The sequence below is a fragment of the Drosophila teissieri genome, chromosome 4 (assembly GCF_016746235.2).
Source record: "Drosophila teissieri strain GT53w chromosome 4, Prin_Dtei_1.1, whole genome shotgun sequence".
Taxonomy (NCBI): domain Eukaryota; kingdom Metazoa; phylum Arthropoda; class Insecta; order Diptera; family Drosophilidae; genus Drosophila; species Drosophila teissieri.
The window spans coordinates 1038903-1051717 of NC_053033.1; the positions used below are offsets into that span (position 1 = coordinate 1038903).

Genomic DNA, 12815 nt, shown 5'->3' on the forward strand with positions numbered 1-12815 from the left:
AATCTGTTTTAATTCTCGATGTATATACATACGTTTATTCCAATAGTCAATTTCGTCTGAAATACTGAATTTTTATATACATATGTACCTAAAACCACGTTTAGTGTTTGGTGAAAAAAGTAAATACACATAACTATAAAAATTAGGTATTTCGATAGAATGTGAATTACATTCAATTATATTTATGTGTAACCAATTAGGAATTGCTACAATAAATTAAATAGCACCAAAGGAGTCGTGCAATTGGTTCGTTTTCAAATCATGCTTGTATGTATTTTATTAAGGGGATCTTAAATTGGATTTGCTTATAAATTAATCAGGTATCTGCACTTAAAGGCAATTCCAGCTACCACAAATTTGATTCATTTTTATAATAACATAACTATAAAACCGTTTTTCTTTCTTTCTTTGCACAAAATTATGTATACGCAATTTTTAAATAAAAAGGTCTTTTTCTTAAACTATTTTATCTGCCTTTCTTAACATAGACTATTTGAAATCACTACGAACAATTATTTGTGCTCTGCTGAGAATTAACAAACGTTGAAATGCACACTACAACTTGGTAAATTCTTTGTTGCGCCTAGCTCCGTTTTTATGAAGCTACCAGCAAATAAGCTTTTATGCGGATGACTGTTACACACTTAGAACTTTAGTTTTTAGTACACCATTAAAAAGCTTATGTATACAGAAAAAAGTCAAGTGTAGGTAAAACAAGAAAAATTTAAGAGAATAGTTTTTACCTATTGCGCATGCCTTAAGCTAAGCATTCTCTGTCAAACGCTCTTAAGGTTTTTGAACTGAACTAAATGTTGTTTATAACGTCACAAGTAAGTACATTTTCATACACTGCGCACTAATCGTTTACAAAATGAATTGGAAAACCGAACGATTTAGTTAAGAGTTTCCTACAAATATGTCAGATAAAGAACATTCAAAATATGACCTTTAGATCCCTTTCGATCTTGATTCAATTGAAAGGGCCAATGCATTGCGTTGCACCAGATAGGTCTCAAGAGCGAATCCAAATGGACTTCCACATAAAGAAAATTACTACCATAAATTAGTTAAGACAAACAGGAAAAGCTATAGTCGACTATTTCGACTATTACATGCCCGTTGCTCAGATAAAAGAATGTAAGGGAGTGTTTCCAGCTTGCGGTCGTTACAATAATTGCCTACTATCTTGGCAGATATATGAAATTATGTAGGTATAAACTTTTTCACAAAAAATAACTTAGCACTTGACCTTATAGGTGCACTATATAAAATAATATCAAAATCTGCCAATAAGTGATATAATAAAAATAACAGTATATTGCAGACTGACATACAGGTAAACAAGTCCACAAAAAAGTTTACCAAAATACTTGTTTTGAAAATATCTTGTGATTTTAAACCAATGTAATCCTCATTTGTTTAGAGTTCAGATTTTTCTTTAAATTCTTATGGTGCAGACGGCGACCCAGTTTTTCGGAAACTTTTGCTATGAATTATATATATGTACATATGTATATCTTGCTTGGATAAAGGGAAATAATAATTTTTACATTAAGGGCCCTACTACTGAGACATAATAAAAGAGAACGCTATAGTCGATTCCCCTGATTATTAGATACCCGTTTCTAAAAAAAGTAATAGCAAAAAGGGTCAACATTTTCTTCGTAAAGAAATTGACAAAAAAAATATTCAAATATATATAAAACTCCAATTAATTACACCTTTTGAGTTCTGGCGGTTTGTGCACCCAGAAAAATTGAAAACAACAAAAGCCGAGATCCGCTGGGCTCAGCGAACTCAGTGGGTTCAATTATTCTTATGAAAAGATCCCTTCTTGATTTCGACGATCTTAATGTCGATATTTTCAGTCGGAAGCAGGTTTTAGGATTATTAAAAAGGGGACGTGATGAGAAGACTGAAAAAATTAGAGAAAGTGAAAAATAAGAACAAAATCCGGTCTTGATGTTATTGGGGAGCTAACGATTTTAGCTTCGCCCCTTGTCGATTAATATATTACTTTGTTTGTGCTTAAAGTGGTATAAATTACTGCGTAGACGACAAATAATTATAAGTTTTAATAATTATTAATTAAGTTTATAAAAGCCCTTCCCCACCTGATAGTATGTATTACTAAATTTGTTGAATCAGTTGCCAGTTGCGGGAATGTATTCATGTATTCAGATGTAATGTACATTACATTGTATGTATGTAGATGTATGTATATATAAACAATAATTTAAGTGTATTATGTGTGAGTATTTAAGGTTATCATAATGTAATAATAATACTCTTTGCAGAGTATATTAGGTATTTGTTAAATATGTTCATTATTTTTAAGAATATTGTATATACATAAAGCTTACGTGAAATGTTGTAAAATATAAAAAAATGAGACATTTATGTAAATAAAATTCCTTTTTATTTTAGTTTGGTAATTGGGATTGAGATCGGATATTCTTAAAAGCGACATCGGTTCGTCTTGATACTGAGATCTGTTCTTCTCGATACCAAGATTGGTTCTTCTCGATACCGAGGTTATTAAATTTATAAATGTTTTCGTTTGATTATATGTCTTTCCATTTCCTATCGGTATACTAAAAATATGTTGCATTCTAACGCTCATAAACCGCCCAAAACTGTCACGCCCATACTTTTAAAAAATTTAAATTTTTTCTTCAATTTCTAACGATATTTCAGAAAATGGTAGTCAAGGAACTTGGAGAGTGGCTATTATCTCGTTTTTTAATTAAACCTTGTCAGCAAGCCTACATGCCGATTCGAAAACTAGAACCTGAACAGTCGTTATGATTCGAGCCTCGAAATGAACAAAAGGCAAAAAAATATGCGTTTACAGCCCTGAATGCAAACATACTTTTTGAGAAAATACATTTCTTGCACCCTTCTTCTCTATTGTGCGACTAATGGTTTTGTCCAGACGACAGAAACCCAAATCAATAACAATTTACAGTACAGACTTACGTGAAGAGCCTTCGTTTGGTACTTTAAAAGAATGCTTAGTTTACGGGTACGTTCAGCCATAGATTGAGTTCTTTTTTCGACTTTATGTGGGTATTCCTGACTCCATAAGGCGGACATGAAAGATTGCGCTTTACTGTGTAACTGCACATAAACAAAATGTTAAACAGTCACTCAGCACAAGCGAAATATATCTACGCCGAGAGCCTCGCTAAGGTATACATGCATATTTTAAGCAGACTCAAAGTATTGGTCGAATACCAAAATACCTGGTACTCGAAAATTTTTTTAAGGAAGAAAATAATCTTGCTCGAACAGGAAGCAATATTTCGACTTGAATTAAAAATGCTGAATTTCACCCATCCTGAGAGATGGTTAAAAGTAAGGTATTTAAGGTTAAAAAAACAAGAGAGAATGCTATAGTCGAGTTCCCCGACTATTTGATACCCGTTATAAGCTAGTGAAAATGAAAGGAGAAATTTCCACACTGACAGTTTTTGGCGGTTTGTGGGCGTTAGAGTGGGCGTGGAAAAAATTTTTTTGGAAATTGAGAAGACTAAGAAAAATATCAAAACATTGCTCAAAAGTGTGGGCGGGGCAGTTTGTGGGCGTGGCAACATGAATCGACAAACTTGCGCTGCGTCTATGTCACTAAAGTCTGCATGCTGAATCTGAACTTTCTATCTTTTATAGTTATTGAGATCTTGACGTTCATATGGACGGACAGGCAGACGGACGGACGAAAAGACGGACTGATCGACTCGGCTATTGATCCTGGTCAAGAATATATAAACTTTATATGGTCGGAAACGCTTCCTTCTGCCTGTTACATAATTTTCAACGAATCTAGTATAACCTGAAACTCTACGAGTAACGGGTATAACAATACCAATTCTACCCTGTAAGTACGATAGCTTATATTTCCACTAATGCGGGCATAAACATTTACGTTTCTACTTTCACGCATTTTCTTGCCCGCATTTAAACATTAAATTAAGATTAGCACCCAAAACAAACAATAGCTGATTACACAAGTCGGCTCTTTCAAAAGTCTGCGGTCATGGGAACATGTATTATACATTATATACATATATACATACATTATACAACCTACCAATTAAACCTTATTTTATGTCAGTGGCCTATTTCTCAGAAAACCGTATTACTGACATTTTAAGAATATATTTGAACTATGTTATCAAAAGCCATATACGAGATTTGTTGAAAAGTTTGTAACAGCTAGAAGGAAAAGATTTCGATATTAAGGGGGCACTCTACGGATAACTTTCAAAAAATCCAAAATCCAAAAACTTGAAAGCGTGTTTTCTCGAAACCAATTTTTTCAGTCAGTAATCACGATTGCGAAAGAACTCCTACACGAATAAAGCTCAACTTAGACTCGTTTTTTAGATTAAAGTGACTGCTAGTGGTTAAAACTCTAACATCAGTAAAAACTAATTGTTTAAACAATTTTTCAGTCGATAATAACAACAAAAAATGAAAATTTGATCACTTTTTTTTGTTACTAAATTTCAATGATTTTAACATTTGCGAGTGTTTTAATCACGAAACACAACCTTTATCTATAAAAAAAAGTTTCATGTGTTTCAGATAGTTGGTCTGGACTGCAGCGTGATTACCGCAAACGAAAATTGAACAATAAGCATCTGAAAGATGGCTGCCACAGCCGCCATTTTTAACAATTTTTATATGTGTAAAATGAAAGATTGAAGTTCAGACATGTATCTAGATAAATACCAATTACCACTACTCTGCCGCACTGTTTTCTTTTTCAAAAAAATTTCCAAAAAAAATACCTTTTATCTAATAATATCTAATATCTAATAATAATACTATCCGGCCACTTTAACGTCCACAAGACGTCCGCTCAAGACTGTCATGGCACACTTTTAAAATTTGTCTCATATTTTTTTTACAAAACTTAAAACCCCTCACGGTCACGCTTTTGAAATTTCAACAACATTTTAACGACTTTAACGCTCACAAATTACAAAACCTAAAGATTGCCTTGGTATATGATGTCAGGGAAGCTTGTTGCAGAATTGACTCCCTACTTTTGAAAAATGTACGGGTATAATAATCGCACCGAAAGTTAGAAGCAATATATCTTACGTTGCACTTATTTTAGTTGAGTGACAAGTATTGAATAGTCGAAAAACTCGACTACAACTTATTGTCTATTTAAGGTTAAGGTTAAGTTAGGTTTTGCTTAAAAATAATTTAAAAATATAAATAAAAAAACTTACATTGAGCTGCATGATTATTTTGTTGTATGCCCAATGCCATCGTTGCCGAGCTGTGATTTCCGGTTGACGTATTACATGCATGTGTCCACCCACGACTTCTTCAGTTTCTCCCCTCAAGAGTGGTTTTTTTTTTTGCGAGATTATATTACTTAAGTCAGTTAGATCAGAAAGGTGATCGTTTAAGTTTTCATCTTCTTCGTCTACGTCTGGACACATTTTATCTGCACTAAGGCGTGTAAGATTTTTTGTTGATTCATTAATAACGGTATCCTGCTTTTGAAGGGAATTGTTTGTCGGTGTAAAGGAGTCACTCTTCTTGCTGACTGAAGCAAACGAATTCTCTCCGTTTGAGTCCACCTTTGTATTTGACCCATCGATAGGACCAACGCTACCACTGGAGCTTTCCTCAATGTAATTGCCGCTATCGTCTTCGCTTTGATAGTTGTCGTACATAAGGTCATCGTCTTCTCCTACGTCAATGAAATCTAATGATGGTGGTTGTCTGTTTGATAGCATACTTTTGGACTGCTTTAGATATTTCTTGTTTTTTGGAAGATTCTGTTGCTCTTGCTCCCTCTGCTGCTCAAGATACTTATATTCATCCTCCTCGTTAAAGTAATCCTCTCGATAGTCATAGCCATTATTGACCTGTTCATAAAAACCGTTTGGCTGCATCGACGGAGTCGTTTGCTGAAGACCCATATAGTAATCTTCCTGCTCACCATAAATGCGATAGCTAGGTGCTTTTTCTGGTAATGGACTTACATCTAATTCATCTAATTCTGATTCATCGTCATATACCTCCGTTGGCGTCTGCTTAATTAGCAATGCCGATTTACCATTAACAGTAGGCAGTTTTTTGCCGGTGGCTAGCGGGACAGTCGGGAGTATTTTTGTACCAATTAGTTGAGGTTGCCCAGATATCACCGTGCCATCTTTAGACTGGCTTTGATTGCCATTCGAATGGTAATCGGCGTATGCCCTATCATCTGCATATGTACTGAATTCATGCATTTTCATATTACTATTATCATAATCATCGCCAGTATTTCCGTAATTGCTTGACAGAGACTCTACATTAATACGTTGATATCCGCAGTCGCTATTCGATGAATCGAATTCAACTGAACCTAAATCTCTTTTAATCTCATTAGGTGAGGATACAACGTACAAAAGATCCTTTTTCATTGTCGGTACCATTGTTGGCTTTTGTGCCACGACTGATGCCACAGAGGATGCGCCTTGATTGACAGCTTGCGTCGCTGATTGCACTGCTGCAGCAGCTTTTCCTAAAATTGATCCAAACATGCCAACAGATGTAGTACTTGCTTTCTTCGTCGTAGGATCACGGCAATGCACTGGTTTATTTTTTATATTTGCTTGTTCTATGCCACATTTTGGTGCATTTTGGGTCTTATCATACGTGTTAGCACTGTCGACCTGCTCTTTGCCTGATACTTGATACGCATACGCATTTTCTATCAAGCCAAAATCCGATTCACTTTTGAGCATCCCTTCATTCATCATTACATCGGTTAAAATCATCTCATCATAGCTATTATCGTAATTGTCAGAAACATTTCTTACTAAGGTTGAACTAATTTCTCCCACTTCATCATAATAAGAATTCAACTTCTTTGACTTGTTGGGAACTGTAGCCGCATATAAATTTTCTTCGCCATTTTTTTGAGTGCACGATAGAGATGTCGTAGGTATATAATCATTAGAAACATTTTCAGCTGAAATCATTATTAAGGTAGGAGTCGTTTCGGTTCCTGTTTGTTTGATAGTGGTGGAACTTGAACTAGTAAGCAATTCACCGACACTTGGTACAATCTTTGATGCTAAGTTAAAGCTTAGTCCTCTTTTGGAACTGGTATTTGTTTGAGTAACTTCAACTGTTGAACTGCCACCGCTAAAGACGCCGTCCAGCCCTTCTTTTAAGCCCTTTGAAATTCCGTCAAGAACACTAGTTGCTGCAGATGCTACTACACTTGATTTTTGTTGTGCTAGAGATGGCTTATAATAACCGCATTGTCCTGAGCTCAAATTCTGATTCATGTCTATTGTATCTACGGTGTTATCAAAACTGAATTCAATTGAAGTCTTATCGTTTGGAAAATTGTATAAACCATCTTCTTGGGCAACATGGTCAACAAATGCCGTCAGCTCTTTTATGTCAACATTAAAACTATCGTAAAAGGTATCATCAAACGCTACAGCATTGCTCTCTATTGATTCCGCTCCTGACAATAATTTTGAGCAATTCAATGGGTCGTCTACTGAATTTACTAAGGTAGTAATTTGGGCTGAATCTACAGCTTCAACAATTAATGGACTTTCCAGTTTTTCGACAATTTGATATTCTCTATTCTCAATTAAAAGGCTACATGGATCAAATGATTCACTTGGAAAAGAAGGTAATGGTACACTACTTTTAATTGTTACATCCACCTGGTTGTACAAATTTAAATTGTCGGCGTTGGTAAGATTATTAGTGATAACATTAATAGAAAGACTCTGAGTAACAGGATCATCTTCGGAAAGATCCATAATTGGTTGCGGCAATTCTGGTAACTCAAATTGTTTCATGTAATCCGTGTAAGATAGAATTGTAGCTATTGATGGTGGTGACTTTAAGACTGACGGCGTTTCAGAATTATTGACGTTAACAGTTGCTGTGAACGCACTGTCGGGAGGAGAACTTTTCTTTGGAATTACATTATCGGATGTGTCATTAGAAAAAATGAAAAGAGGAGGAGTGGAACTTTTCATTGGTGTCATTAATAATTCGGCCTGATACGTGCCAGCATTGGCTTTCACTGAAATATTTAAACTCGATTCAACGCCTAAGGGTTGAAAATTGTAAGGATATGAAGAGGATTCGTCATCTGATGTTCTAGTTAATGGCATTTTAGCCAATTTACTCATGAGCTGCTCACCATTTTCGCTGTAGGAAAGAGTTGTGGTGCACGTGCTGGCAGCATTGGTGATATGATTTTTTTTTTCTCCGCAAAAATTTATTATATCTAATGTATAAGGCTTGAGATACTCAGATATGTTAAATAAGGCTGATTCGGGACCGCTATATGCGTCGGCTGATTTTTCACTTTCTGGAATCGGTGCGATGACAGAGTCATCTACGGTTGGCTCAATATCGGATCGGGCTGTCTCGATTTCATGTAAGTGGCATGTAAGTGACTCTTTTTGAATAATATTGCCTGGAAGCTCCAAAGGTGTTGATTGTATTGGCGATGATGGGGTCCACGATGGCAAGGGTTCTGCTTCGACAGCCTTATCCAAGAATACTTTACTTGGTTCTTTACTATCATAGGAATAAAGAAGGTTTTTATGACTGGCACCAATAAAAGCTGTTCCTGCCAGATATGAGATGGTTTCTATTTCTTTTTTTATTGCGGTTGTTGGCGTTGGAGAAGATGCCGATTTATGGTCCAACGAATCAAATGTTAATGCATCTGGGGCAGGAAAGGTCGTCCAATTCGAAGTGAGGCTTGAATGATCTTTAGTCTGAGATAATGATTTTGGCAGCTTAGGCAGCTGCTTTGGGCGATGATTTTTCTCTGGTAAGGGATCTGAAGTATATAATGATGAACTTAATTCATCGGTGGTGATTGGATGACGAGATGATTTGTACAGTGGCGTTGGTAAAACCTTTGGCAATTTTCTAGTCTTTGATATTGTGGTCACAGCAGCAGATGGGAAACTTGTGACGCTACCAGAGTCACCTGTATTGACAAATACACCACAAGGTTCAGCCGCCAAACATCTGTCTAAGTCTCTCGCAGCGGCATTGGTACTGATGGTGCTTCCTATCAGAGGGTCTGTTTGGATTTCAGTAGATTTCTTAGATTGCTTTGAGTGAACTGGGACTCTAATCTCACCAGATGCTATCACAGAAGCTGTAGTCATCGCCATCATTAACGAAATCTTCCTCTGCTTTTGCAGCTTCAGTTGTGCATTATTGCTCGGCGGAGTGTCGCTGTATGTTGAAAGATTGTCGGTATTGTTACAACATTCTTGGTAATAATTGTAATCTAACGGCAACATGGAAGTGTATGGCCTTGGCATTTTTTCGTAAACCTCATATGTACTACATCCAGAGCCCATCACAACAGTCTGATCCATACCGAGGCCGCATCCATCCCGTTGAGCCGCGTCTGCATTAAATCCAATTATATCTTGACCTAAATAAAAGCTAGACCGCGCTGATTGCGGTAAAACCCGCAATGGTGCCGCTGACAAAGCATTGTCTAGGAATGTTGACGAGTAGGTACAACCAGCATATCCATTGAGATTATTGCCAAGGATATTCTGGTAGTCACTAGGGGAAAGACGACCGTCGAACTCGTGTGCCTTGGCCATGCAGACACCATAGCTGTGTTCTCTTTTCATGCACATACCTTCTTTGTTAAACTTTATATCCATTTGGGGGGCACATGCGTTTGATGACCCGCTTACATTTTTATTGTTTGGCAGCATAGGCAATAATTTCGATGAGGTACATTTTAGATTTTCATGTTCAAATCCATATTGATCTGCAAAAAATGAAGTGTTTTCGTTCCAGTTGTCAACAGAATCCTCTTCCGGATCACACTGGATATCGGCTCCATAACACTCTAAATAGTCGTACTCATAACTATTGTTGCTTTTGTCTACGGTTGTAGGTACTGTATCACTGTTCAGATGGCATAAACGACTGTATTCTTCTGGTCCTTGATTGCTTAAAGCATATGGCTCACTGAAATATTCTCTGTTAGTCTGTGTTTCGTAAGAAATGTGACTGTAAGATATTCGGCCGGTGTCAGAGGATAAGGCACCGTTTTGGGTGTTATGAAAGTAATCATGCCTTGCGTAGTGCTGCAAAGTAAAATATTTTAATTATAACCAACTTTTAGCGAACCAAATATCTACCGTCATGTTTTACGGTGTAATTTTCCCGCACTGTTATCTGTAAATTTTATCGTCTACGTGATAGTCCTTAAAAGTAATGCAGTAATGCTGTAACATTGTAGCGTCGGCCGAACATCAAAAAACAGCTAAAAATAGCTTAAAATATATTTTAAAATATATGGATTAATCACATTCTTAATACATATAGGTTAAAAATTAAAGATTCAATTTTCCATTTCATATGGACTTTTTATCTTAATTTTGCAAAAGGCTTCTCCTTTCATTTTCAAATTAAACAAAACATAGAAACATAAACTAAGTAATCAAATATCAAAGGACGAATTGTTATTATTTAGAAAACATCCGTGAATCGTATGTACAACCTACGAATTGAATAAAAAACTACATCAACACAAAAGACCTCTTAACTTACATTTGTATATGTGCATTAAAACGAACTAAAAAAAAACATAGCATAAATGAATGTAAGTCTAAATCATTATAAATTGATGATGAGAACAAAGGATGTTTTCCAGCTTTGTTTAAACTTTTCGTTATGTCAATAGTTAAGCCATAAAGCAATTGCAGATATTTAGAATAGCGGACCGGACCGAAGATTTTTCATTTGATTAAAGATCTTTGAAAACAGAATGTACATATATGTGTACATATATAGGTTTCATACAGCCAACAAAAGTTATGAAAAAGAGAAAATCACACATTGCTATTGACAGAGTAGTTCATTTTTTTTGTTATGAGGTATAATTCCGCAGTGTCAAAACAAAAAATTTAAACAATGTGGTAAGGATATCTCTGTTGTGAAGATATACATATGTACATATATCTATGTATGTATTATTTAGGCTGACCGATATACTTAAAAGACCTTGGAACAATATGTAAGCACTTTACAGATTTCAACGCACCTTTATCGTCATTGCGTATTCCTTACACACGTTAAATATAAGGTTTTTTAATTTTTTTAGTCAACCACAATTTGTAAACATTTTTAGTAGCACAATTTTATGCTGAAGAAAAAATAATACTTTTTTTACCAGCAAAAATTGCTGTTGATAGGTGCGTAATCAATTTAGTTTGCTTTGTTTATTCGCAGGATTTCCATTTAATAGAGCATTGGTGCACCACTGTAATGTCAAATTTTATTAAAGCTAAATTTACGTTACATATGTAAAACCGCAGTATTTAAACTACTCGGATTTTTTACTAGAATCACTTAAAACGCATCTAATTTAGTTCACAGTCAATGAAAAATGGTTATTTTGTATTGTATAATTCCAGTTCTATACAAATTACTGAGCATGCGCGAATCAAAGAGAGGATAACACAACAAGGGAACCCTTTCCCGCGGTGAAATATATTGTACCAGATAATATTATTGTATTATAAAATAAATATTTAAAAATATGTTTTTTACATTTGTTTTAAGGTTCTCTTAAATCTGTATTATTCCAGTTTTAGTTCTTTTATTGGGAAAACAGCTTCTCAATCATCAGATAAGGCCTGTGCGAGACTTTGCATCCCCAATTTGCTAATTAAGTTAACACATACACATTTATGCGGTATTAAGTGAAAGCAGCGGCCTTACACTTTTACACTTCACATGTTAGAGATCACGTAAGGCCTGTGTGAGACAAAACAAATTTTATTTACTCCTTAGTTGTTTATCAAAATCGTGCAATACATTTTATTTATTAATAATCGAAAGCAAAGAAGCATTGCGCAACAGTTGACAGCAATTTAGAAAATATGTACCCTACAATAACCTCGTGGCTTTTTAACACGGTTAGCAATTATTTTACTCGACACTTATGAATCGTAAAAAATCGTTATCAAATCCCCAATAAAAGAAACAAAAGTTTTATTAATTTCACTTCCGAGTAAAACTGTACGGTACGGATTAGGTTATTTCTGATATTTGATCGAAATATGTAAGTATTACTTCGAAATTAATTGTCCTATAGCTGCCAGGGATAGCAAATACTTTCAGGATCCCTTATCCTGAATTATAAAACGACACTTTTAAAATCAAGGGTGTGTTTTTCTTCCGCAAACTAGCTTAAACTCGCGACTTAATTTAGGTATGGTGGTCCAACTAGGACGATGACTCATAATATTTAAGGGAACTATGTATAAACAACGTGAAATATGACTAAATTATCTATAAATTGTACTTAATTTAGCAGAAGCAAGACAAAACGGAATGGACCAGCTGTTTTCGACCATTTCTATTTATAAAAAACACAACAAAAATTAGATAATATTTAACTAGTACAGATAAGGAAAAACTGATTCGGCAACTCTAATATCTGAAGGCACATTTTCTGGCCGCTTCTCTGTTGGCGATCAGATTTTGAAGTCAACTTATAAACATTGATATCTTTAATGCAATGCTAAGCTACTTAATTAGAATCTGTAATACAATTATAACAATAATAATCCAAATAACAGAATAAACCAAATTGTGCAGTAAAACTTATTTTACGTCAAATGAAATTAGCATAAAAAATTAACAACATTTTTGAAAGAGTGGGCGTGACAATTTGGTGCGGACGTTTAAATGGAGGTTGCTTTTTTTTTTAAACAAGAATGCAATTGACATACGTAGTATTTTACAGTTGCGAAAATATAATATCACCACCA

At 35.1% G+C, this 12815-nt stretch overlaps 1 protein-coding gene across 13 annotated transcripts in view; it reads right to left on the reverse strand.

Moving 5' to 3' along the window:
• LOC122622873 (protein unc-13 homolog A) overlaps window positions 1–11735 on the reverse strand; it is a 37589-nt gene extending 25854 nt beyond the window's left edge. For 3 of the 13 annotated variants that reach the window (XM_043801511.1, XM_043801510.1, XM_043801506.1), the window contains exons 1-2: window positions 11081–11427; window positions 5244–10121 (exon numbers count right to left, since the gene is read on the reverse strand). In XM_043801511.1, the coding sequence (XP_043657446.1) occupies window positions 5244–10121; window positions 11081–11092 (4890 nt within the window). In that variant the 5' untranslated portion in view covers window positions 11093–11427. Of the gene's footprint in view, window positions 1–32; window positions 89–510; window positions 581–5243; window positions 10122–10175; window positions 10311–11080; window positions 11428–11589 lie in introns of those variants that run through there. The other 10 variants (XM_043801514.1, XM_043801513.1, XM_043801507.1 and 7 more) reach the window with 9 other exon arrangements.
• Between the last annotated feature and the right edge of the window lie 1080 nt (window positions 11736–12815).